The 27,465-nt window shown below is 38.6% G+C and overlaps 2 protein-coding genes across 2 annotated transcripts in view; one reads left to right on the top strand and one right to left on the bottom strand.

The window, feature by feature from the left end:
* The first annotated feature begins 36 nt into the window (after positions 1-36).
* Positions 37-13,229, top strand: ALG11 (ALG11 alpha-1,2-mannosyltransferase). Its single transcript, XM_047079215.1, has 4 exons — positions 37-130; positions 5,563-5,793; positions 9,464-10,395; positions 12,904-13,229. Exons 1-4 carry the CDS (start codon positions 87-89, stop codon positions 13,173-13,175), a joined length of 1,479 nt encoding a protein of 492 aa, XP_046935171.1. The 5' UTR covers positions 37-86; the 3' UTR covers positions 13,176-13,229.
* Positions 13,230-19,074: 5,845 nt separating this feature from the next.
* The window catches only part of NEK5 (NIMA related kinase 5), a 58,120-nt gene continuing 49,729 nt past the window's right edge, over positions 19,075-27,465 (bottom strand). The window contains exons 21-22 of the mRNA XM_047079197.1: positions 26,667-26,772; positions 19,075-19,350 (exon numbers count right to left, since the gene is read on the bottom strand). Of these exons, the coding sequence (XP_046935153.1) occupies positions 19,083-19,350; positions 26,667-26,772 (374 nt within the window). The 3' untranslated portion in view covers positions 19,075-19,082. The remainder of the gene's footprint in view (positions 19,351-26,666; positions 26,773-27,465) is intronic.

The raw sequence follows: 27,465 nt of genomic DNA, 5'->3' as shown, positions 1-27,465 counted from the left end.
GGCGGAGAGAACACCGCCCGCTTCCTCTGGAGCCAATAGAGAAGAGGAACAGCGAAGCGCTTCCTGAGTTCGGGGGTCGAGGGAAGATGGCGACCACCAAAGGGGGTTGGTGCTTGTGCGAGTTACTGAGGTGAGGAGCTGGTGGTGTGGGTTCGCAGGCGTTTTCTGTTTCGCGGGGGTTCTTGTCCGCCCAGGGCAACTGAAGTTTGCGGGGAAGGGGGATCTTCTAGTCACGAATCTAGGCCTCAAGGATAGCGCTGTTCTCACTTCGGAGTCTTTTAATTAGACTGAAGCTGACTGGGTTAAAGACTCAGTTAACCGCGTTTTCTTCGCCTGCCCCACTTCTGGCTGAAGGGTGCAGTTTCCCTTCCTTTTTCTTTTTTGTTCACACTCCAACTATTCTGTTATAAATTATCCATATTCATTTCTCGTTTTCCTTTATAATTGAGCCATGGATCATTTTCCACACTATCGTCTCTCTTTTTGGTAAAGAATAAACTGGTTCTTGTCACGTCTTAGTTTCCCCTCTTTCACTCACCAAAATGGTCGCTGTTAACATATGTCACTTAAATGTTAACCTTAAAAATAAAACAGCTATCTTACCAGCAAAAATGGTTTGGTTGGTTTTGTTTGTTTGTTTGTTTCGGGAGTAGCAGAGAATTGCATTTCTGGATATACAAGCTATGACAAAACCATACCTGGCAAGTTCTACCAACGAGAGGACCGTTGTTTTATGGAGAAGGAGGAAGTTGAAGGGGTGGGGGGGTTGAAGTAAAGTCTGCTGGAGAAAAGCAAGAGTAGTGAGGGTTTCTCATTGGCTGAGTTGCAGGAGTACTCTTGTAGGAAATGCGACGTACATCTCTCCCTGTTGGGGCCTCTTAGTGACCATTCCATCCTGTTTAGGATTCTACTGTTGGATGCTGTAATTGACAGTTCTTCATGAAATTGACATTTGAGTGATAGGGCTCCTCTGCGTTCCCCCTTCTGGCCTCCTGACTCCATTTTAGTGAGATTTCTCTTTATTTTCATAAATAAAAAGTTTATGTTGAATCATCTGCTTCATGATCATCCATTGATCTTTATTTCCGGTTGATGTAGGAGTAATACAAAATTGTATTACATAGGTAATACATTGTTTCTTATAGAAGAGTTAGGAAATAGAGGAGCAAAAAAGAAAACTGGCCACGCGTGCTACCATCTGGAGATAACTACTGTTAACATTTTGGTGAAAAAAAAAAACCAGACTTTTTTTCCCCTACTTTTATTGTTGTAATACTACTGTTTTTTACCTGACTTGCCCTAAATTTATTAAAAAAAAAAAAAGACCTATTGTATTCCATCTACACAGTTCTTTTAACACCTACCTATTTTTGTTCAGGTTGAAATTTGTAATTAACATGATAGCATCCTGCAGTGTATACATATTCTCTCCAAAATTCAGGTATTGTTTCTTCATTTTTGTCCCCTCTACTCCAATTTCTATGATGATTATTTAAAACATTTTGAACAGGAAAGTCTATTTTCAGAGGCTTCATATTCTTCCCTGACATTTGAAATATCCCTGACTCAGTGCTTTGTGCATCACAATGGCTAAATAAATGTTTGTCGAATGAATGAGTCACTGTTGATTAGTTATCTTTTAAAGCCTTGGGTTTCTGTGGTAAACATTATTTAATGGCACATATTTTTAGTTTATATACGTGTGTGTGTGTGTATGTATATACTGTATAGTTGAATGTTTATTTTTGAGAGTGAGAGAGAGAGAGCACGAGTTGGGGAAGGGCAGAGAGTGAGGGAAACACAGAATCTGAAGCAGGCTCCAGGCTCTGAGTTGTCAGCACAGAGCCCAATGCAGGGCTTGAACCCACAAACTGTGAGATCATGACCTGAGCCAAAATTTGGATGCTTAACTGGACTGAGCCACCAGGCGCCCCTATTTTTAGTTAGATTTAAACAAATTCTAAAATGGATAGTTTTGATGTGCAAGTACTGTAGGATGTTTAATAAATTTATATAGTCTGTATCTTTGAAACTAAGAGACTCAATAAAGGACTGGCTCAACTTTAGTTATTAGTAGGATTTATTTTTTCTGATTTTAAGTTAAATAGTTCAGTTTGAAAATCCTATCACATGAATCTTCCCACTTAAATCATTAGAAGGAAATGCCATAAAAATCCTTGGATTCTATGGATCAGCCTCATTTTAAATTAAATGGGCTTTTAACTTTTCCTGGGAAAGCTGTATAATATTCTTTTTATGAACAGATATATTCCAAACATTAAATAATTGACAAATCTTACCACTTATGTCAAACCCTGTTCATCCTTTAAGTCAGTAGTTCTCAAAGTATGGTCCATAGACCTTGACAGGTCCTCAAGACCCTTTCAATAGTTCTTCAAGATCAAAACTATTTTTATAATAATTTATGCTAACATTTGCTTTCTCATTATGTTTACATTTGCACCAATGGTGCAAAAGTAATAGTAGATAAAACTGCTACCTACTACAAATCGAGGCAATGAAATCAAAGTATACGAGAAGTCTTGTGTTTTTCACCACCGTGCACTTGCTAAAGCCAGTTTTACTAAGAATGTCCTTGATGAAACAGTAAAAATTAATTTTTTTAAGAATTAACCTTGAGTTGAATACATATCTTTTTAATATATATAATGTCTTCATACTGAAGTATGATGCTTCTCTCAAGGAAAAGTTCTTGCATGATTGCTAAGTTGAAAGCTGAATTAGACACTTTTTTATGGGATGTGGTTTCTACTTGAAAGAATGACTGACAAAGTATGGTTCTTCTGACTTGGCTTTGAAAATGAATGAAGTGACCCTGTCAGTTCAAAGAAAACAAGTGACAGAATTTATTGCTAATAATAAAGTTTGAACTCTCAAGTGAAAATTAGAATTTGGAGAACCTGTATCTGCCATTCAAAGCTTGACCACTTTCCAATAATTAAAAGATTTTCCTGAAGAGATGGGTAGTGATATTAGCAAGTGTGATTTGGGGATATTATACAATGAAAAAATGTGCCCACATTTGGAAAGTCTACATGAGTCATGAACCAGTATTTTCCAAATAATCAAGTCATGACATTACAAAATCATGTATAGGTAAAAGATCCACTTAAAGCACAAGATTTCAGTATAACAGAGTATGAAAAGGACATTGATTGGCTTTCAAACTCCATGTTGCACCTGACAATTAAGAAATTACCACTTGTCTAATTTGGTATAACATCACAGAAAAATGCTGTAACCATCTGAAAAGGGTATTTAAACATACTCCCTTTTCCTACTACATATCTGAGTGAGCTTAGATTTCCTTCATATACTTCAAGTAAAACAACATATCACTAAGATTGAATGCAGAAGCAGATATTAAAAGCCACTATCTTTTGTTAAGCCAGACATTAAAGAGATCTGCAAATACCTAAAACAGTAATACCCTTCTTACTGAATTTCTTTTTTGTTTGTTTGGAAAAAAGGGCTTTTTTAATAAAAATGTGTTTTATATTGTAATGGATTTGTCATTGTCAGAATAATTCATTAAATTCCTCAGTTTCATTTCTGATATGCTAAATATTGGTAGATATAATCAATGTAAATGAGTATTTCTCAACAAGGGGTGATTTTAACTTCTGCAGGACATTTAGCAATGTCGAAATAATTCTTATGGTCATGATTGGAAGGGTACTGTAGGCATCCAGTGGGTTGAGACCAGGAATGCAGCTAAACATCCTATAATGCATAAGACAGTCCCTGCAGACAAAGAATTATTGTGGTCTAAAATGTCAGCAGTGCCGAGGTTGGGAAATCCTGATAGAAATAAAAGCTGTATGGGGTCTTCAGGAATTTTTAAGAGTTTAAAGATATCCTGAGATCAATCATTCTAATAAGTCAAATACGTCTTCAAACAGTGCACTTATTCACAATAGGAAATCCCACATGAGAAGTTTGTTTCCAAACTAAATATAAGTAAGATATTTATTTCTGCCGGGGCTCCTGGGTGGCTCAGTCGGTTAAGCGTCCAACTCTTGTTTTGGCTCAGGTCATGATCTCATGGTTCGTAAGTTCCAGCCGTACGTCAGGCTCTACACTGTCAGATTTTCTCTCTGTGCTTGGGATTCTCTCTCTCCCTCTCTGCCCCTCCCACTTACTCTCTGTCTCTCTCTCTCAAAATAAATAAATAAACTTTAAAAATTAAGAAAAAAAGTTATTTCTCTGAAGAATTTATGTCTTCTACTTATGGACAATGAAAACTATGCAAGTACACAAAATATCCCCATACATGCTGGGATCATTAAGCCCTTCAGAGCCCAATTTGCTTTTCACTACCACGTATAAACTTAGAGTCTGTATATCTATGTCCCCCACCTGTCACTGCTCCCCACCAAATACTTGAACTCCCCGGCCCTGCATTTTCATTATTTAAGTTTTAGTATTTTAGTGTTTTTATGTGTTACAAGCTCCCCAGATCCTTTATAAAGGGTAGGCAGGATATAAAAAATATGAAGCTAGATACCAACTATATTGCCCAACGCTAACAGAAAAACACACTTTGAAAAATTATTTTAACATCATCTAAGAGACGTCTGAAGAGGTAAGGAATTTTGTATGCAGTCAACAAACACGGATGCCTTCTCTGGGCCAGGCATTATGCTAGGCGTTGGCATCCAGTGGTAAACAAGCCTGGGTCCTTCCTTGCCTTTGCAGAACTTCAGTCAGCCTGGCAGTAAGAGCCTTTTAGCAGTCAGTGGGGGAGTGAGTATGGAGTAGAAGTAGGTTGTCAGAGCATTTATGGCAACTCATTTAGAGGCACATAAGGAAAGGCAGTGTTCTAGGGTCATAGAAACAGATCAGATGCAGAACTTGTAATAGAAATGTAGAGATCTAAGTTCCTCTCACCCCAGAAATTGTTCTATTTGAGGCGAAATGAAAGAATAAAAATGATTTGCTACCTCATCAAACTTTTAACTAATTAAATGTTCATTACTAGTTAAATGTTCATTTTAACTAATTAAATGTTCATTGATCATTCAGAAGACATACTGCTCGGGTTCTGTGTTGTGATTTTTGAGGGTCAGATGCCATTCCTGATCATGTCTTATTTAGGTTAATAATTAAATTGGTTTTTAGTCCTTTTTTAAAAAAATTTTTTTTTAACATTTATTTTTGAGACAGGGAGAGACAGAGCATGAACAGGAGAGAGTCAGAGAGAGGGAGACACAGAATCTGAAACAGGCTCCAGGCTCTGAGCTGTCAGCACAGAGCCCGACGCGGGGCTCGAACTCACGGACCGCGAGATCATGACCTGAGCTGAGCTGGCCGCTTAACCGACTGAGCCACCCAGGCGCCCCTGTTTTTAGTCCCTTAACACATACACTGTTAGGAGAAAAGTGGCTCAACATTGATTTTTACTGCTGATTAAAAAGTATTTCATTAGCAGACTCCCAGGTATAAAAATCTCTCTTTACTACTGATACATAAAGTGGATATGTAAAAGTGGACTTTAATTTGTTGTTTCTGTTGATTTTTATATTTTCCTTCTTGTTTCAGGTTTTTTTATTCATTATTCCTCCCTGGCCTGACAGTATGTGGAATTTTATGCATATGTTTGTTCATTATCCTCTGGGGAATCAGACTGCTGGTACGAAGAAAGAAAGAGTCAGTAGCAACTAGCAAAAATGGGAAAAATCAACTGGTGATTGCATTTTTTCATCCGTACTGCAATGCTGGCGGTGGAGGAGAAAGAGTTTTGTGGTGTGCCTTAAGGGCTCTGCAGAAAAAGTAGGTACGCATCTTTCTTAGCTCATTTGCTCTCGTATTACCTTTAAAAAAAAAAAATCATTGCCCAGAAATTTACCTTTCTCTCACCTTACTCGTGGCCAGGAATTAATTGTTCTTCCATAAGGAAACGCTTCTGTTATGTGCCAGCCTGCCTTACAAGATCCTGTTGAATTTTAGTTGATATGGTAAAGAAATGGAAAGGGAAAGTATCCACCCTTTAATGGCAAAATTTAGCGGGGATAACTGTCACCTTGAAAGAACGTGTGGAGAAGTTGAATAGTAAACAGAAATATATCAAGTAATACCAAGGAACACTTTAAGCCTGAATACATTTAGTCCGTAGTGGCACACAGGAGATAATCTCTGTGAGAGCATCTATCTGATTTTAATGTTGATATCATTACCAGTTAGTCTTAAGTTACCATGTTCGAAAGAATATGCTACTACCCAGTCATTTCATGTTTTAGGCTTCCTTCTCCCCACCTGCATCTCCAAACGTAGGAGGAATAAACACAGTAAAGTACAAATTCCATTTGTGGTTTTATCATAGGAGGAAACTGTTATTCTTCCCTGGTTACGCTACTTCCTGGCACATGCCCTTCATCCAGTTCCAGAGCCTTCACACAGAATTCCCTTCACTCTACATCTCTGTTTCTTGGCTCATCCTGGCTTCCAGCCACCACCCTTGTATTTCCTCTGCCATCTTCCATAACTCCCTGGATCTAAAACATGTTCTTAGATCTCAGCGTACTGCCCACCTTTCTGAGGCCTTCCCTGCTCCTTCTCTAATCACTACTGCTCTTTCCTTCTCCTAACTCTGTGCATTAACTTGTCTACCTGGATTCTCTCACTCTTGAGGGCAGCGGTCAAGTTTTGTGATAGCTCTACTGTACTCCCTAGCAAACTCTGTTATTCCCAAGTCACCTGCAGTGAAAGAAGCCCAAATCCTCAGTAGGACATAGAAGATACTTTTTCATCTTGTTCTTGCCACATTTTATTTTTCATCCCTCCCCATTCCTTCATGTATACTTTGCTCAGCACACTGAACTAGGAGCATCAGGCTCTCTCTATAGATTCCTTGCCTTTCCATACGGTGTTCCTTTTTTTTTCCTGACCTTTTTCTCCTCAGCTAATTTCTACAAGCCTCTCCTGACTCAGCATAAACTACAATACACTTTTCATTTGATCTAGAAATATTTCTTGGGGACCTACTCTGTGTCAGGCACTGTTGAGTTGAGATTGAATGGTGAACAAAATAGATCATGGATCTTAGATTTTAGTGGAGAGGAGACAAAATAATACCTAAAAAGAAAAATACCAAATGGTGAGAGATGCTAACGCAAGAAATTAAAATAGGACTCCATACTTTATTTTTTTAATGTTTACTTATTTTGAGAGAGAGAGAACGGGAAAGGGGCAGAGAGAGGGAGAAAGAGAATTCCAAGCAGGCTCTGCACTGAGCAGAGCTTGGGGCTTGATCTCATGACCATGAGATCATGATCTGAGCCGAAATCAAGAGTCAGATGCCTAACCGGCAGAGCCACTCAGGTGCCCCGGGAATGATTCCATACTTTAGACTGAGTAAGTAGGGAAAATCTCCAAGGAGGTGATACTTCACTGAAGTTTAAATGACAAAAGCAGCTGACGTGTACTGAGCATTTACTATGTGCCAGGCATTGTTTGAAGTGTTTTACACGTGTCAGCTCACCCAATCTTCAGAGTAACCTTACGAGATTGTTACTGTTACCCTCATTTGACAGATAAGGGAACTGCATTACAGAGCCCATGTTGTAAATCACATGCCATACTGTCTGCCTCAGGAAAACACAGTGAAGATGAGAAAAGAGAGTTCAAAACGGAGGGAACAACTCTTGCAAGTCCCCTAAGACTGGAAGGAGCCTGTCTTGTTCAGAGAAAGGAATCCAGTTTGGCTGACCCTGTGGGTACGTGAGAGAGCGGAGGCAGGGTCCAGATTACTCAGGGCTTGAGTGAGTAGAGTGAGGAGTCTAGCTGGTATTCTAAGTGCTGTGGGAAACTATATGAGTGTTTCAGACAGAGAGATGATATTCTGCTTATCTGTTGCTACGTGACAAGCCACCCCAAAACGTAATGGCTAAAGCAAGAATTTCTCATTATTTTTCAGTTTGGGGATTGATGGGCCCTGTTTGAAATCCTGCATACCAAGCTGCTGCAGTTAGATGGCAGCTGGCTCCAAGTCATCTGAAGGCTTCTCCACTAACATACCTGCTTCCTGGGCTGGGATGATTGCAACAGTGACAGTGGGTGAGGGTGGAGAACACTGGTCAGGCATCTCTGTCGCCCGCAGCCTCTCTACGTGACTCGCTTGGGCTTGCACACAACATGGCAGTCTCAGGATAGTTGGACGTCTTATGTGACAGCTGACTTCTCTAGAGCAAAGCAGAAATTACCATCCCCATAGAACTTGGCTCTAGAAACTGGCAAAATGTCACCTTTGACATAGTCTATTGGTAAAAGCAGTCACAGAGCCCGTCATTCCAGGGGAAGGGACATAGATCCCACCACTTGATAAGTGTCAAAGAATTTGTGGCCATCTTTAAGCAATCGGAGATGACAATCGTTTTTACGTTTTATAAGGATCATTCCAGGGGCACCTGAGTGGCTCAGTGGGTTAAGCATCTGACCCTTAATCTCAGTTCAGGTCATGATCTCACAGTTCTTGAGTTTGAGCCCCGCTTTGGGCTCTGCACTGACAGTGCGGAGCCTGCTTGCGATTCTCTCTGTCTCTCTGCCCCTCTCCCTGCTCATGTGTGCAAGCTCTCTCCCTCTCTCTCTGTCTCTCAAAAATAAATAAACGTTAAAAAAAAAACAAAAAAAAACCTCCATCTAAGGATCATTCTGCCTGTGGGGAAGTGCAGTTAGATGCTCATCCTTTGGGTCTGCACAGCATCCCATGGCTGTCTTTATCAACACATATCACAGTTTTGCAGTTTTCTGTTTATATATCTGTTTTCCCCACTGAACTCAGCTCCTCGAGGGTAGAGACCCTCTAATCCCTGAATCCCCAGAACCTAGTAGCTCATACTAGATATTTAAGAAATGTTTTATGACTCAGTAGCCAAAAACACCATCAGAGCAAATGCCAAAAGCATAGTCATAAGAATATATACTTTTAAAGACTTCCATTATTATTATACCCTATCTGATTTTGATGCAGGCACCTGATCTAGCTTTTAGAATCTTATTGCATTTCTCAGATAAAAATAGAGTAATGCTTTAGCATCTATGATCCTGTCTAAAGATACATTTAGTAAGTTTTAACTCTTGTTTAGGAGTACGTTATTGATATTACCATTTTATACTGAAAAGGTCGTCAGAATAAAGTTTCTGTGTATTTCATAAAAGCGGAAATGTCAGCAATTTCTGTTGATGTCTGCTCCATGCAAAACTCTCAGAAGAGGAAATAGCAAAGAACTCGAAGTCTCATTTGGAGGACTAACATTTAACTCCCAGGACAGCAGAGGACTCGGGATCAGCAGACCAAGTGCAATGAAGGAAAAACAGTGGAAAACATTTTTTTTCAATATAGAAATAACCTTCTTTATGATTGTGACAAAATAATTATCTCCAACTTTTCTGCTCGATTTTAACCTAAACCAGTGAAAATCTTAACTACTGCATTCTGTTTTAGGTATCCTGAAGCAATTTATGTTGTGTATACTGGTGACGTGAACGTCAGTGGTCAACAGATTCTAGAAGGTGCTTTCCGAAGATTTAACATCAGGCTCACTCACCCAGTGAAGTTTGTTTTCCTGAGGAAACGCTACCTTGTGGAAGATTCGCTCTATCCTCACTTCACACTGCTGGGCCAAAGTCTAGGATCCATTTTTCTTGGCTGGGAAGCTCTAATGCAGTGTGTTCCTGACGTTTACATCGATTCAATGGGATACGCGTTCACACTGCCTCTGTTTAAGTATCTAGGTGGTTGTCGCATTGGCAGCTACGTTCATTATCCCACAATCAGCACTGATATGCTGTCTGTAGTGAAGAACCAAAATGTCGGATTTAATAACGCAGCCTTCATTACCAGGAATCCTTTTCTCAGCAAAGTAAAGCTCATCTATTACTATTTATTTGCTTTTATTTATGGACTTGTGGGTTCTTGCAGTGATGTAGTGATGGTCAATTCTTCTTGGACACTAAACCACATTCTCTCACTGTGGAAAGTTGGGAATTGCACTAATATTGTTTACCCACCTTGTGATGTCCAGACCTTTCTGGACATTCCCTTATACGAGAAAAAGACAACCCCAGGACATTTGCTGGTTTCCATTGGCCAGTTCCGGCCTGAAAAGAATCATCCTTTGCAGATCAAAGCCTTTGCTAAATTGCTGAATAAGAAGGTGGCTGGATCACTTCCTTCCCTTAAACTTGTCCTCATTGGAGGGTGTCGTAACCAAGATGATGAGCTCAGGGTAAACCAACTGAGAAAGCTTTCTGAGGATCTGGGAGTTCAAGAAGACGTGGAATTTAAAATAAACATTCCATTTGATGAGTTAAAGACTTACTTGTCTGAAGCAACAATTGGTCTGCACACCATGTGGAACGAGCATTTTGGGATTGGTGAGTTTGTCCTTTCAGCAACTCGTTTGGTGTCATGAGATGTACATTTGGGTTCTCTTGATAAAATAATAATACTCTAGAAGTTCACATCAGGTCTAATTCTCCTCTCCCAGTCTGCCAAGTAAACTTTTTTCATTTGAGACCCCGCAGGACATAACAGTATGTAGTCAATAATAATAGCTGATATTTATTGACAGCTTACTGTGCATAAGTCACTGTTGAGATCTTTACAAGTATTATCTGATTTAATCCTCTCTGAAACCCTGCTTGATGTACTGTTATTTCCATTTGACGAATAAAGAAACTCAGGCACAGAGAGGTTTTGAACTTGCCCTTGTTCAGCCTTAGCAATAAGAGATAGAGCTTGGATCCTAACTCAGCCCCTGCTCTTACCTACCAGTTTCTCTGCCCCACCTAACCCTATGTCTGGACTGGTACAGATTCCTGGCCTAATCTCACTGAAGGACCAAATCCGAATCTCCAGGTGGGGCCCAGGTAGATGTATTTCAGTAAAGCTCATCAGGTGATTTTCATGTACACCAAAAGCTGAGCTGACAGGGCTCCTCATGGCAATTCTGTTGTTTCTTCTGTTGATTCCCTACCCATTATTGAAATGGCCTACCCTCCTTTTTCTGCCAAATCCCATTGTAAGTGTCTGACTTTCATCTCCTTAGCCTTTAATTTAGCCTTTCTTGGTTATTCTGGCACAAGCTGCTCTCTATATCCTGATTTCCTGTTATGCATTCATTTGGTATAAAGTCAACTGCTGTCTTGTGTCTAATTTGGTTCAACATCTATTTCTCAAATGGCTGCTTTGTGTCCACACTGCTAGGTGTTCAGGGAAAATGGCAAAACATAAAGTGAAGTCTCCTGTGCTAAGGCTATGATTTCTCTTACCCTCCTGTCTATCCCTAGTGGGTCGCACATTACTGAGCCCAGACATACAGCAAGAACTTTTTGATTCAGACCTTCTGCACAGGGTCTGACTCCCTGTGGCTCCTCCCACGGAGACTTACTGGAGCATTCAGTGTGCCAGGCACATGGCGGGTGCTGGGAAAATGACTGGGAGACACGACCTGTTGTTCCCTTCCAAGACTTCCAGCTCTGTGTGTGATACAGACCAGTTAAACAGCACTTTACTGGACACGGTGCTAAGTGCTGTGCCAGGGCAAGTGCAGGGTGATTTGAAGCACCCAAGAGAAACACCTAACAGATTTGTGAGGTCAGAGAACAGTTGCCTGAGGAAACGGTGTGATGCGTAAGCTGGGACCTGAACAGTAATTAGAAGTTAGCCTTGGAAGAGATGGGAGAATATCCAGCAGAGGGAACAGCATCGTGACAGGTGGGACCATAAGGGCACTAGCAGGTGCACTCAGGGAACTAAGGGTTCGGTATGGCCGGAGCACACAGGAGGGACAGCATGCTGATGGAGAGGGGAGCTGGGGCCAGGTGAAGCCAGCGGGAAAAGATAGACTGATTTTGAGTATTGGATTTAAAAGCTTTCTATTTCCTCAAGTTCACTGTGGTTGCCGTGGAGGGGTGGATCAGTGAGGAGCAGGGAGGGCCAGGGGAGGAAGGCAGGAGGATGTGTTGGGCTGCCCTGGCAAGCTGGGTGACGTGCTGTGGTACAAACACGGTAGGCGAACACGCTCGAGGGAAATTCTGAGGCAGGATTGAACAGGACGTGGTGATTAATTGGACGTCTTACGTGAAGGAGAGAGAAGAGTCCAAGAGGACCTCCTGGGGTTTCGAGTGTAGGCAAATGTATGAACAGTGGATGGCTCTCACCTCGAGACAGACTCCCAAGAGGAGAGGCAGTTGATGAGCCAGGTTCCCAGCAGGTAGAGTTAGAATGATCTGCAGGACACGGAGGTGGGTGTGTGCAGTGGACACTTATCTCTACGAGTCTGCAGTGCAGGTGAGGGACCTGACCGGGGAACACAGACGGAGGAGTTCGTTGCTGTGCGGGTCGTTACGGAAGCCCCACGGAAGAGGGTCCGGTGGCCTAGGGAAAGTGCCCAGTGAGAAGAGGCCCCTGCTGCAAAATGCTGAGAACGAGCAGGGTTCAGAAGTGGGCAGAAGAGGAGGAGCCAGCAAAGAAGAAGACGTAGAGGGAGGAGGGCAACCTCCTAATGCTGGAATTGGAACTCCTGAAATTTTGCTTTTGGTATCTCTTTACACCTTTTATCTTTCAGTCTGCCATCGTGCCAGCATTCTGTAGTCTACTTCGTTTTATTACCTGCAGGGATCTGTTTTTTACAGACTGTTCTCTCGCCTGCTTTTCTGTTTCAATTAAGAACCAAGTAGCATTATTGTGAAGGCTAAAAACTAAAAAACTTAAAATTACTTGACACCATGGAAGTTTAAGTGAGCAGATTTATAGGCCCAACAGACATGTGGTTAAATTTCTCATGAGTGTCCTAAAATTTACAGAGGTTTCTGCTCATCCTTGTTCTTGTGAACACTCTCAGAAAGTTCAAAGACCACATGGTTTTGTTTCTTTCTCAGGAGTTGTCGAGTGTATGGCAGCTGGCACGATTATCCTCGCACACAATTCAGGGGGCCCCAAGCTTGACATTGTCGTCCCTCACGAAGGAGAGATAACTGGATTTCTGGCTGAAAGCGAAGAAGGCTACGCGGAAACCATGGCTCATATTCTTTCCATGTCTGAGGAAAAGAGACTCCAAATCCGAAGCAGTGCTCGGGCATCTGTAAGCAGATTCTCTGATCAGGAGTTTGAACTGGCATTCCTGTCATCTGTGGAGAGCTTATTCAAATAATGTCATATCTGTACAGATGAAAGATATTTTATATAAAATGGCGACATACCTTCATTCGTGAGTAATTTTTCTAAGCTTTTTCTGTATTGTAATAAAGTCAGCCTAAGCAGTGCTCTCAGCAGTATGTATATAGACAGGATATTTATTTCAGTGAAAATGACAAAGGTCAAAATTACCTAAATTGTTTAAATGAAAAAATTTTAGATTAGGATTTTGTCTCAAATTCTGAAAAATAAGGATCTGAAAGAAAAAAATGAACCAACCATCTTAATTCTGGTCTAATTCACATTTTTCAAGTCCTATTTGTCAAATCACTGTACTTTAGAACCCAGGAAAGAGAATTTACCTTTAGAAAAAAAGGAAATGTCGAAAGGAAAATGGAAGACTGATAATTAATAGTTTGGTACTTTAGAAATGTTCTGCTATTTTGGGAACACAGAAAAATTCTAGTCCATTTAAATCCTAAATAATAATTGTGGATGACCTTCTTGGATATATCTAAAGATTCTCTTAAAAGAGAAAAGAGACTTTAAGCAGGCTTAATCATGTTCTGAAAGCTTGTAGTGAAAAGGCAGGGACTGGGACCGCCCTGTGGGCATGTGTCGGCTCGCAGAGGCCAGGAGGCCTCCAGCGATCCTTCCCACAGCTCCATATTTGTGAAATTAGGTTTTTGTTTGGTGCTATCAGGACATTTGAGAAGGATGCTCTCATCATCCCTTCACATTTCCACATCGCAGGAGGCTGGAAGCTAGGTTTAAGTTGTTCAGAAGGTCTGAGTGAGATGGCTTTGATAAGTTGTTTTTCTGACAGCCATGATAGAGTAGCCAGATCCGTCCACCCAGTCTCCGTTATCAGCATCATGCCTTGTAAGATGATGAGGTGGCATTTTGAAAAGAGCACCGGACTAGCAAAACACCTGGGCCTGATCCCTGTGTCATCATTTGCAAACATCTGATCTCTTAATACTCAAGCTGCTGCTTAATCTTTTTGAAACTTACATTCTACATCTATAATCTGGAGATGCTAATACCTGTCCTCACTACCTCCTAGTGATTCTGAGATGGAAAGTATGTGAAAAATACCTGGATAACTATCCAAGTTTTTTAAAGGTACCTTTATAAAGTAATTTAAAGATAACAATTTATAGTATATGTCTTTCGTAATCCTCCTTATTAATGCATTAGGGTTCAGTGTAGGCGAGTGGTTACTAAGTCAGTAGCTACAAATCAGTACACATTTAACGGGACTCCTGTGCTGAATAACTAGCACGAAAAGTATGTGGCTGTGCAGATGCAATTACAGAGAACTACAGCGTTTGGCATTTTCTGCACACATAATTAGCTCCTTCTAGTTCATAATCCACCTCCTGCACAGTCTGATACATATATATATATATATTTTTTTTTTTTTTTAATTTATTGTCAAGTTCGTTAACATACAGTGTAGTCTTGGCTTCAGGAGTAGATTCCTGTGATTCATCACTTACATACAACACCCAGTGCTCATCCCAACAAGTGCCCTCCTCAATGCCCATCACCCAAATTCCCCGCCCCCCCAACCACCCATGACCATCAACCCTCAGTTTGTTCTCTGTATTTAGAGTCTCTTATGGTTTGCCTCCCTCTCTGGATTTTATTTTTCCTTCCCTTCCCTTATGGTCATCTAGTTTCTCAAATTCCACATGAGTGAAATCATGTATCTGTCTTTCTCTGTCAATCTGATACATTTTTGTGTTAGGAGCATGTGAAAGAGGTATGTTTTTCCCTCCCAAACTCCTCTCATCCAGTCACCGACCTGGCCAGCTTCATCGTCTACTTCCAGTCGTTGACTCATCTACAGGCCACCTTCTGTCATCAGGTCAAAAAGCAGCAAAACAGAGGCCCAGGATGATATTACACACCAACATAGCTTTGGGTGGAGATGATTCAGTTCAGAAAAGAAAGATGGGGGCGTCTGGGTGGCTCAGTCAGTTAAGCATCCAACTTTGGCTCAGGTCATAATCTCGCAGTTCATGAGTTCGAGTCCCCCACATCAGGCTCTCTGCTGTCAGCGCAGAGCCCGCTTTGGATGCTCTGTCACCCTCTCTGCCCTCCCTTGTTTGTGCTCTTTCTCTCTTAAAAAAAAAAATAAACATTTAAAAGGAAAAGAAGACTAGTGGACATTGGAGTTGGAAGGAACCCTACAAATCCTCTAATCCAGTTTTCTTCCTTTCAGCTTTACAGACAAGAATAATTTAAAGACCTAAAGACTCCATTTCACAAAGCTGTTTAAGGACAAAAATCGGGATTATAACCTGGGACTTCTGACTCCAGCCCAGTTCACTTTCTTATCTTACAGCTAGTCTTTTGTGGTAAGATCCATACCACCGCCCCCTCAGTTTACCCATCAGCCCATAGAAAATCACGAGAATAAAGATAAAGAAATTGAAAGGGACTAAGAAGTAAAGGAAGAAAGGTTTCTGAAATCCCATAAAGCATTTCTTAATCTTGTTTCTTCAAAATTATTTTTTCATTTGTCACAAACATCACTGGAAACATAATTTGCATATATGTTCATCTTCCCTGTTCCTAATGTGATAGGACATGTCTTTTTTTTTTTTTTTGGAAGGACTGATAACCATGGAAAGCATCAAAGCAATATGTCTGCTGTCTGTCTGAAGAACTCTTGAGTGACTATTCCTGTAAAACATTGTTTTTGAGTGGTCCAAACACAGTATATTTTGAACCCACAGCAGTGGGGATGCACATTCTTATTTCAGTTGTGCATAACAAAATACCTGTTCTTTGTATATCTACTTGTATCTAAATATGACTTTAATAGATACAAAATCTGTTTGTCTCTAAGTATGATAGGAAGTGGTTTTCAGTCTCTTGGATACTTTTCTGCATATGGTGTATTTGTCCCCTCATGCAGGCTCTCAATTCGGAATTGTTATCTACTACCAGTACTTCTAAGCTCCACATGCCAAGAATTTAAAAAATAAAAATGAAAAATTTAAAGATAAAGTAAAATTGTCTCGCCTCTAGTACCCAAGAAGAATAGGTTGTCAGGTTTAATAGGCTTTTTCCTTTTAATGAATATTTCGGACCTACCAAACACTGCAGAACTTCATATGTTTTAATAACTTTGGGGTTTCTTTTTTACAGAGTCATAGACAAAATTCTGAGAGAGTAGCCCCTGTAATTATCAGTGCTTTCAGAATATTTGTGTTTAATTATGTGAATGTACCCTAGACTCCAGGACTCTAATATGAATAGGGTGTCTGTGCTAAATCTTTCAGTGGGTACAACAAAAAAGTTAGCCATGAGAAGCAATTCTGCAAATTACTAGAATCACATTATGCCCCTGTAATTTCCCCTACCTCTCCCACTGTTCCTCAGCTAATTCTTTTTCCTCTGTCCCCACCCTAAATCTAAGGCCACCCTTGGCTTCAAAGAAGCATCAGTTCTAATACTCGAGTGCTACGTGCTCACTTGGACTATACATGTTACAAGATACTTAAAAGGGAAGTTAAAAGTTTGTACACATTTAAAGAATGATCAGTTTGATAGCTAGGATACATAGTTACTAAGATGCATAATTTTTAATAAAATTTATTCTAAAAACACATGCAGGTGTGATCAATAGTTTCAACTTAACAAATGCAGCTACGTCTAAACCCAGAATAAAGTAATCAATTGTGCCTCAAGAACATGATTTAGATAACAGTGTACGTAAGATGGGTAAGGTGAATTAGGAGCTGACGTAGGTTGAAAAACCTTGAAGATATGTATACTTATCACAATGAATACTTCCTACTTTACAGCAAAGATTTTAAAATCTTACAATGAATAAGGGTTGGTGGCTGTTAAAGGAGACTTCAACCACACATCTTGTCATTGGAGCAAACTTGATAGGCTTATTCTTAAACATTGACCTTTTTAAAAAAAATTTTTTTTTTAATGTTTATTTGAGACAGAGAGAGAGAGAGAGAGAGAGAGAGCGTGAGCTGGGGAGGGGCAGAGAGAGAGGGAGACACAGAATCCAAAGCAGGCTCCAGGCTCAGCTGTCAGCACAGAGCCCGATACAGGGCTTGAACCCACAAACTGGGAGATCATGACCTGAGCTGAAGTCGGACACTTAACCGACTGAGCCACCCAGGCGCCCCTTAAACATTGACCCTAAACATTCATTCTTTTTTTCCTTTTTCTCTGCATATAACTAACTGGTCTTTGGATCTTTGGAATTTTCAGGAACCAAGTTTCATTCTCCGTGCATTCAATTACTATCTAGAATGAGGATTAAATGAAGCATATTAACAGATTTATTATGCCTTAACCACATAATGTTCCAAAAGTAAAACACGTATATGCTGACCAGTAAGAGTCAGTAGGATTAATGATGCTTTAATCTTTCGGGGTCATGTGTTACCACGGTTGAAATTAACAGTGGTAAGAAATTTTTAAATATTCTCAGCCTCATGATGTGACCATACTGAGCCATCTCCCTTAAAGAGCAGCTTGAAACCCTATACACCAAGCTGAAAGGAGCTTTTACCAAGGAAAATACAGGATGCATCCCACAGTTAGGGGAATCTTGATACTTTCCTCACATTTAATAAAATTATATCAAATGTAAACACTAAGCAGACCTTAGAAATATTCTGGCCAACCCCTCCTCATCCTTGTTTCATTGGCTTAGCAATGTATTAATGTGTAATTTCAGTTTTATTTTTATTCCAGAGCATCTATTTCAGGGAGAATTCTACCACTTAGAATTATAACCACTCTGTCCTTCATAGAAGCAACACAATAAATCAACAAATATCTATTAAACTCCAGGCACATGTTCAACACTGGGATTGTTCTCTGCTAAGCACCATATATAAAAAGATCAGCGTACGATGTAAGTAAGATATAAGATGTAAGTAAGATGATGGCTTCTTGCCTTCAAGAAGCTTATAATCTATACATTTGAAGCTATTAGAAATTAATTCAATAAAACATAATAAAATGAATATTTGGTGCATAATTAACATGATGGGCCTTGATCCTCTCTTTGCTCAATTACCCTACTCTCTTAAGTGTCAACATCAGCTTCAAAAAAGTGTATTCAGTATGACTTCAGAAATCCCCAAATCACAGTTTTCTATAATGGCAGATTATTCTAAATGAATTTGTTTGCACACTGTATTAGTTTTCTACCATTGTCTTAACAAATTTAGTTAAATTTATCAAATTTAAACTTACCAAATTTAGTTAAAACAACACAAATTTATTATCTTACAATTCTGTAGGTCAGAAGTCTAAAGTGGATTTCCAGAAGCTAAAATCAAGATGTCAGCAAGACTGTGTTCCCTCTGCGGGCTTCTGGGGAAAGTCCATTGCCTGGCCTTTCCCAGATTCTAGAAGCTGCCTGTATTCCTTGGCATATGGCATGTTCCTCCATCTTCAAAGGCGGCAGCACCAGGCTCATCCCCGCTCACCCTGACATCTCTCTGGTTCTCTCTTCTGCCTCCTTCCGCTGTTAAACACCCTTTGATTACATTGGGCCCACCTGGGTAATCAAAAACACCCTCCCCTATTTGAAGGTCAGCTGACTTGCAGCCTTACTTCCACCTGCAACCTTAATTCCCCTTTACCATGTAACAATATATTCACATCATTGGGTGTGCTGCGGGGTGGCAGGAAGAGAGACTCATTACTCTGCCTATCACATCTACTGTCTGAAAGATTTCTTGGTAGAAATTTTAAAGTAAAAATATTAATTTCTATACTCAAATTAGTCAGCCTTACTGTCTAAATTGGGAGAAAAATTAATAAACCCCTGGGATGACTGGAAAACTCTTACAGAATGAATATTAATGACTTGTGCCCAGACACTATACCTAATAGATACTAACTTATCACTTAAGAAAAAGTACAATAATCACACTTGTACATTTTGATGGGTTGTTGATGTTTCTTGGTTTTCATCAGCAATGCATACTTTGTCATTAGATAGAGTAGAAATATTCTCTAAACCTTCACTGAATTCTGCATATTTCTGTATGGTTATCTCCTCTCCTCCTAACTTTCCAGCACCCTTAGAAAAACCAGGAGACTCTTCTCTGTTTTCTTCCTCTTTAGAAGTAGCAAGTTTTTCTAGGGATTCTATTACTTCATTTCTCAACTCATCTTCAGATTCTTCAAAATTTCTGAAATAAGAGTTAAAAATCAACTTTATGATATCAAAATAATTAAAAATACATATGAAAGGTAGTTTCCCTTCTCATTTCCCACTCCCACTTGAGCAATTTAATAGATGCATTTTCCCCTACGTAATGCATTATTTATTATATCTGTCTGGTTTTCCTAAGAATGACAAAAAACCAATGTTGGGATAATCAGTATTCTATTTAGTTGGACTTGTGTTTGACAATTTTAATTACATTTATTAATACCCATCTACTCTTATGTTTAAAAAGTGAAGAAGAGAAAAAATAATAAAAGAATAAAAAACAGCTGCCATATAGTGAGCCCTTATTATATACCAGTGACTGCCCTCGAGCACTTACGTAACTGTATTTCATCTAATACTAGCAACAATTTGAGGTAGACATATTCACCATCAATTTATTAAGAATCTGGGCTCAGGTTAATAAAACTTGCCCAAGGTCTCACAGATACTAATTAGTAGGACGAGGAACTGAAATTATATCTAAGACCTCAACACTGATATTTTTAGAAGGGAAGAAGGCAAGAGACCAAGAAAACCATGTCAACAATCCCAGATATCTACATGGCAAGTAAAGAGGCTGAGGAAGATCTGGTAAGAGGCAAGAAGGTGTTCATCATGGAAGCCAAGGAGGCAGAGAATTTCCAGATAGGGAGCAGCCAAGTAAGAGGAAGACAGAAATGACAGTCGGACCTGGCAATTTCAAGGTAATAGATGACCTTTGCAAGAACATTTCTGGCCTGCTGTGTGGCAGGAGTGATTCTATAGGGGATCAAGAAAGCAGTAGGAGGTAAGCAAGTGACAACAAGGAGCTTAAACTCCTCTGAGGGGAGTCTGGCTCTGAAAGGACAGTGTTAACTTGAGAACATGAAGGCAGTGATTTTTTGGTGTTTCTCAAGATGGGAGAGATTTGGGCATGTTTATATGCTGAGAGAAAGTAGGGAATAGAGAGACATTAAAAATAACGGAGAGGGGCATCTGTGTGGCTCAGTCAGTTGAGCACCCAACTCTTAATTTTGGCTCAGGTCATGTTCCCAGGGTCATGGGATAGAGCCCTGCATTGGACTCCATGCTGACCATGGAGCCTGCTTAATATTCTCTCTCTCCCCCGCTCTGCCTCTGCCCCTGCCCCACTCACAATCTGTCTCTCTCTCTCTTAAAAAAAAAAAAAAAAGGGAGAAAGACAGATAACAGACAGGAACAAGTTCTCTGAAAAAGGCTGGGATTCAGAGTACCCATGCCAGGATGTGCTTTCAGCAGGAAGGGAGACAATTTTTTTATCTGAGAAGGAAGATAGGGAGAGAGAAGGCAATGAGGACTTCTGTGGACAGAACAGTTATGGAACTAGACAATCAAGACCGTTCCGCTTACAAACCACATGCTATCTCTGTGAGGTAGGAGGCATGGTCACATGACAACAGTGAGGTGGATGGGGGGAGAGCGTGCAGGGCAGATACACAGGAGGAGCACAGAGACAGAAAGGGAAGAAAGAAAATTTAAAAAACAAAACTTCAAAATGAAACTTCTAAAACAAAATAAGCCTATAAACTAAAATTCCAAAACACATGAATAAATCTAATGGTAAGAAAGATAGGCAAGAAATTTTATTCAAAGTTGGAGCAGGAGTTAAGTCCAGATTTATTACTTTTATGGAGGATTTTTATAATGCTCTTTAAGTATGCTCAAAAAGATAAAGCACAGCATCCATTTTAAAATGTTTTCAAATTAGGGGAAATAATTATGCAATAATTAAACAACACATAAATATATAAACAATTATGAATCTTAGAGATACATAATCATTTAAATTAAAAACTTAATAGATGATGGGGCACCTGGGTGGCTCAGTTGTTTAAGTGTCCAACTCTTTGTTTTGACTCAGGTCATGATCTCATGGTCCATGAGTTTGAGCCCCACATCAGGCTCTGTGCCAACAGTATGGAGCCTGCTTGGGATTCTCTCTCTCCCTCTCTCCCTGCCCCTTCCCTTCTCATGCTCTCTCTCTCTCAAAATAAATAAACTAAGAAAAAAACTTAATAGATGATACCCAGATAGGTTTGAAAATAGTATTCAAGAATTCACCCAGAATGGAACAGAGATGAATAAAAAATACAAAAGTACAATTAGATGTTACTGGGGACAGATTGAGAAGCTCCAAAACATATCTGTTTTGAGGGCCACAATGGAGGGAATAAGAAAAACATTTGGAAAAGTAATAAGTAAAAATGTTCCAGAACTAAAGACAGTCATAGGTCCTCACAAGAAAGTGAGCCAAGCAGGATAAAAGAGAAATCCAGACCCAGACATACAACAGTGAAACATAAGAACACAAAGATAAAAAGAAAATTATGAACATGCTGGGGAGAAAGTAAGCATATCTATAAAGGAAAAACAATCAGCATATTTCTCATCAACAATAATAAAGATCAAGAGAAAAACCATTGTCAACCAAAAATTGTATACCCAGCTGAATTATAAATAAAGCAATAAAATAATTTTGGATATGCAAACATATCCAAAATTTACCACCCACCGAATTATTAGAGAATATTATCTTAAAGAATTATTGGAGAATATACATCAGCAAGAAGAAAACTGAAATAGGAAGAAAAGCACAGACTAGAAAAAACCATGGCAAATTCAAAGAATGATAAACTATAATGGCAAACTGAGTTAGGTTTGAGAGTAAAGTGTATATATTTCATCAAAAAAAAAAAAAGGGTAAAATTGGATTACATGATTTGATGTCTCAGACTTAAAATGTTCCAAACCTTAAAAAAAAGTGTAGGGGTACGGGGGGCAGGCAGTAAAGATGGTGAATACAAGAGGGTTCATTATGCTGTTCTCTATTTTCACTATGTTTGAAGTTTTCCACAATAAAAAAAATGTTTTTTAAGTAAAATTGTAACCCTAGATAACAATATTAGAATGGAAGGGTTAGCGGTTAAAGGTGTTCATCATATTTGGGAAGAAAAAAGATAACTGAACAACTTCTGAATTTGTTAGATAAATCTGTAGGAAGTACATAAAAGCTAGCTATTAAAAGAATAGAAATATAATCTGTATCTTTAAAACTAGTACAGAGAAAACAGGAGTAATACAGAAAAGTTTGTGATTGTAACATAAGGTTAGAAAACAGGAGGGGAAGGAAATGACAAATGATAACAAACAGAAAATACAAAATCAAGCTTAAAATATAGAGTGAACCCCAAATATGTCAATAATTCTAATGATTTTTATTATATTAAATTAATTAAGAGACAGGTTATTACAGGACAAGAAGCAAATCAACCAACTACATGCATTTTATAAGAAACACATTATAATGAAACCATATGGAAATTATAAAAATAAAAAAAAATTCATGTCAGAAAAATACTTAAAAGTTAAATAAAATAACTTAAAAGTTGGAATAGCAATGTCAGTATCCGACAAAATAGAATTTAAGGCAAACAGCTTTAATACGGACAAAAATTACAATACATAATGTAAAAAGGGGGGGGATACTCTATCAAGCTGATATTACAATCATAAATTAGAACACAGCTTCTATATATTTAAAGTACATTGAAAGGAGATAGAAATATGAGGAGAAATTATCAAAACCACAAACACAGATGAAGATTTTTATGTACTTCTATCTAGAAGTGATAAAGGGGAAATAAAATCCATAGAGTAGTTTAACAAAAAAATGTTTTAAGCTTGATAATTATATAGAACATATGTACCCCCAGAATAGTAAGAATATGCATTTTTTTCAAGTACATATATAAGTGTCATAAAATTAATACTGCACTGAATAGCAAAGGGAGTCCCAATAAACTTTTCCAAACCACTAAAACTCAGATGATCGTCTCTGTCCAAAATGCAAATAAATTGGAAACTCTGATTTTTGAAAGTGATTAAAAAATGCATTAGTCAGAAACTTCAAACCTGAATCATACCATAACAAGAAATCCCAGACAGAAATCTTGGCAAAATACTGGCCAATATATATCGGCAAAATATATATATCTAACAAAGAACTGGTAGCAAGGCTATCTAAATAATGCCTGTAACTCAGAAACTACATAGACACCACACATACCCATTAGATTGGTTAAATTTTTATTTTTATCTTACTTTTATTTATTTTTATTATTTTTAAAGTTTATTTACTTATTTGAGAGAGACAGAGACAGTGTGAGGGAGGGAGGGGCAGAGAGAGAGGGAGAGAGAGAATCCCAAGCAAGCTTCAGGCTGCCAGCACAGAGCCCGACACGGGGCTGGAACACACAAACACACGAGATCACAACCTGAGCCGAAACCAAGAGTCGGACACTCAACTGAGTAGGCCACCCAGGCGCCCCAAGATTGGTGAAATTTTTAAAAATTGATCATGCCAAGTGTTGGTAAAGATGTAGAGCAACTAGAAATCTTATACACCATTCAACAGGGGGATGTAAAATGGCACAACCACTTTGGAAAATAGTTTGGCAGTTTTTTAAGAAGTTAAACATTCACCTACCAAACAACTCAGTCATTCCACTCCTACAGTTTTACTCATGAGAAATGGAATTTATGTCCACGCAAAGACATGCACATAAATATTCATAGCAGCTTTATTTATAATAGCCCAAAACTAGAAATAATCCAAACATCAATTGTTAGGTGAATGTATTACTAAATTGTGGTAATATATATATTATATATGTGGTAATATATATATATTATATATGTGGTAATATATATATATTATATATATAGAATTATATATATTCTATATAATGGAATAGTACCTAGCAATAAAAAAGAAGTGGCTAGGGGCGCCTGGGTGGCTCAGTTGGTTAAGCGGCCGACTTCGGCTCAGGTCATGATCTTGCGGTCCATGAGTTCGAGCCCCGCGTCGGGCTCTGTGCTGACAGCTCAGAGCCTGGAGCCTGTTTCAGATTCTGTGTCTCCCTCTCTCTGACCCTCCCCCGTTCATGCTTTGTCTCTCTCTGTCTCAAAAATAAATAAACGTTAAAAAAAAATTAAAAAAAAAAAAGAAGTGGCTAATTGATACACATGTCAATGTGGAAGAATCTCAAAATCATTCTCAAATGGAAGGGTTTCCACAGAGCCTCAGGGTGTTGTCCCTCAGAATCTAAGCAAAAGCTCAAGACAGGGAAGCACTTATGTAAAAAAGATCTGTGGAACTGGCTTTGTCTAATGAAGTGAATCCCAGTAAGATTTGCAGAAACCTACATGATTTTCGAAAGAAATATATATGCAGAAACATAGCCAGGTTGAACCAAAAGGGACACAGACAATCCTAATTGAAAAGAAATGGCTGGACTCTAAAATTCTACTGCCAGGAAGCAGGCTGAGAAAATTCTCTCCTCCCTTCCTTCCTGCCCTCCTTTACTTGCTAGACAAGTTGATTCTAATGTTCGTATGGAAAAATAAACAAGCAAAACTAGATAGAAAAATACTGACAAAAGCAAAGTATTTAACGAACTAGCCCTCCAAAATAATAATTCATATTATGAATATGTTTATAATATAATAATTAGACTAGCAAGAATAAGAATTGGATGCAAGCACATATAAAAATGTAGCACGTCATAGAAGTCACATTTTAAATTGGTAGCAAAAATAAAGATTTTCACTAAATGGTGTTGGAGTAAGGAAGGAGTTATTTGGAAAAAAATAAAGTTAGAGCCACACTGTGCAGTGTAATATGAGTGAAATCCAAGAGGATTAAAATATTTAAACAGAAAATTAAATCATAAAAGTACTTAAAAATTCTGGCATCGTTTCTTATGAAATAATTGATAAACCTAATTAGATAAAAAAAATAAGAAATTTCTACATCATGAGCCACTATAAATAAAATCAAAATGCAAACAAAAAACTGGGGAAAATATTCTAGAGCCATATTATAGATAAAACATTAATCTCCTTAAAATACACAAGGTTCCCCAAATCAATACAATGTTAGTAGCCTAATTTTTTAAATGGCTAAGGCTATGAATAATTGTCTCCAATGAGGAAATAAAGATGGTTCTTAAGCATTTGGAAAGACAACCTTACTCAGAAAAGAAATGCTAATTAAACGTAACCTTAAATGTCACTTTTTAACCTATCAGTTGTGCAATCGTCCTTAAGTTTGGTAACACACTAAACAAGAAAATGTACAAGGTCACAGGCACTCTTGTACTCTGTCAGTGGAAGTGTTCATAGGTGTTAACTTCTGTGAAGGGCAATCTGACAATATTCAATTACAAATGTACATACAAATAGTATGTAAATTACTATTTGTACATTATGATACGTATTCAAGCTACAGTGTTAAGTGATAAAAGGAAGTTGCAAGAGAGTATGTGCACTATGAAACTTCGTACAAAAAAGAAAAAGAATACACACATACACAAGATACACATATTGGCTTACAGTTTAATGCAATTCCTCAGGGGAGGTGTGCACATGAGGCATATTTAATGCCTCTGGGAAGAGGAATTGTCATAGCAGGAAAACTATGACAAAGTTTAACCTCTGAATTTGGAGCCATGTGACTATATTACCTATGTAAATTTTAAAAAATTAAAAAATTTTTTAAAAAGTACATGATAAAATTTTTTTAATTCAAAAGACTCCAAGTTTTAGAACTAATAAGAGAATTCAGTAAGGTTACAGGATACAACATCAATAGTGTTCTATGCACTAATGGTAGCCAAGGTGAAACACAGTAAAAGAAAAATGACCCCCTTAATAATGACAACAGCAACAACAAAAAAAGTTAGGTGGTACCTATATGTTGTGAATAAGACTACAAAAATGCTGAAGGATATTTTATGAAAAGACATAAAGAGATGCAAGCTATACTATATTCATGGATGTTCAGATTTATGGTCATAAAGATGTCAAATCCTATAAATTACTCAACAAATGTAATGTCATTCTCATCAAAATCCCAACAAAGCTTTTCATGACACTTTACAATAAAATGCAAAGATGTATGTGTTAAGTATATCTTAAGGCAACAATAGCTAAGATAACTTTGAAGAAAAAGATATGGAGACAAGAAGGTATGAAACTAGTCCTACCACATACCAAGAGATATGGTAAATGCACAGTAATTTAAGACAGAACATCACTCCTGCAGAGATAGGAAACAATGCCATTGGAAAAGAACAGAGCCTGGAAACAAACCCACATGTGTAGTAAAACTTGGTCTCTTTAGCTAGGTCTCTGAGACTATTGTTCAAGTCTCAACAACAGCATTTTCACTTTCTACCAGCGCTTCACTCAGGCATCTGGATAGGACCTACTTACGTATCATCATCGTCCGATCTTGGTTGTTCCTCATCTACTTCAATGCCAGGGGTCATTCCCACATTTCCCTCATCTTCTCTAGGAAGCCACTGTTTTAATGTTCCCACTGTTAAAGAAATAAGAGAGATTAAAACATCCCAGCCTATATACCCAATGAGGGGTATACCCAAATCCTGTATTGAACATCAACCATAAAGAAGCCTTTGAATCATTTCCATTAAATCAGAGAATATGACAGGAATGACAAGTGACATCCCAACAATCGCACATTGTCTGAAGGTGGTAGGCAACACAAGACCAGAAAGAGAAGTGAGAGGAATCAGGATCAGAGATGAAGAGACAAGGGGCGCCTGGGTGGCTCAGTCAGTTAAGTGTCCAACTCTTGATTTCGGCTCAGGTTGTGATACCACGGTTGTGGGGTTGAACCCCGTGTCCAGCTCTTCCCTGACAGCTCAGAGCTTGCTTGGGATTCTCTTTCTTCCTCTCTCTCTGTCCCACTTCCCCTCCTCTCTCAAAATAAATAAACTTAAAAAAGAGAGAGAGATGAAAAGACAAAATACTCCCACTTTGGGGATAGATGCTTTGATTGTATAGAAAATTTAAGAAAATCTTCTGTTGTAAAAACTTAAGATTTGCCATCTTTATTGGATCACACTATTCTTCATCCACTGATTATAAGATGCATTGTTATTTTACACACCAATAGCAAAGAAAATGCTACTGACAAAATGACAAAATGATTCCTTAGCCCTTAGAATTTATATTTTATAAACATAAACTATTATAAGAACTTTTAGTC

Source organism: Lynx rufus, unplaced genomic scaffold, assembly GCF_022079265.1.
Source record: "Lynx rufus isolate CCGP_SWC_20201006 ecotype Redwood Valley unplaced genomic scaffold, mLynRuf1.p SCAF_1, whole genome shotgun sequence".
In the NCBI taxonomy this organism is placed as follows: Eukaryota; Metazoa; Chordata; class Mammalia; order Carnivora; family Felidae; genus Lynx; species Lynx rufus.
This window is presented reverse-complemented; position numbering and strand designations above follow the sequence as displayed.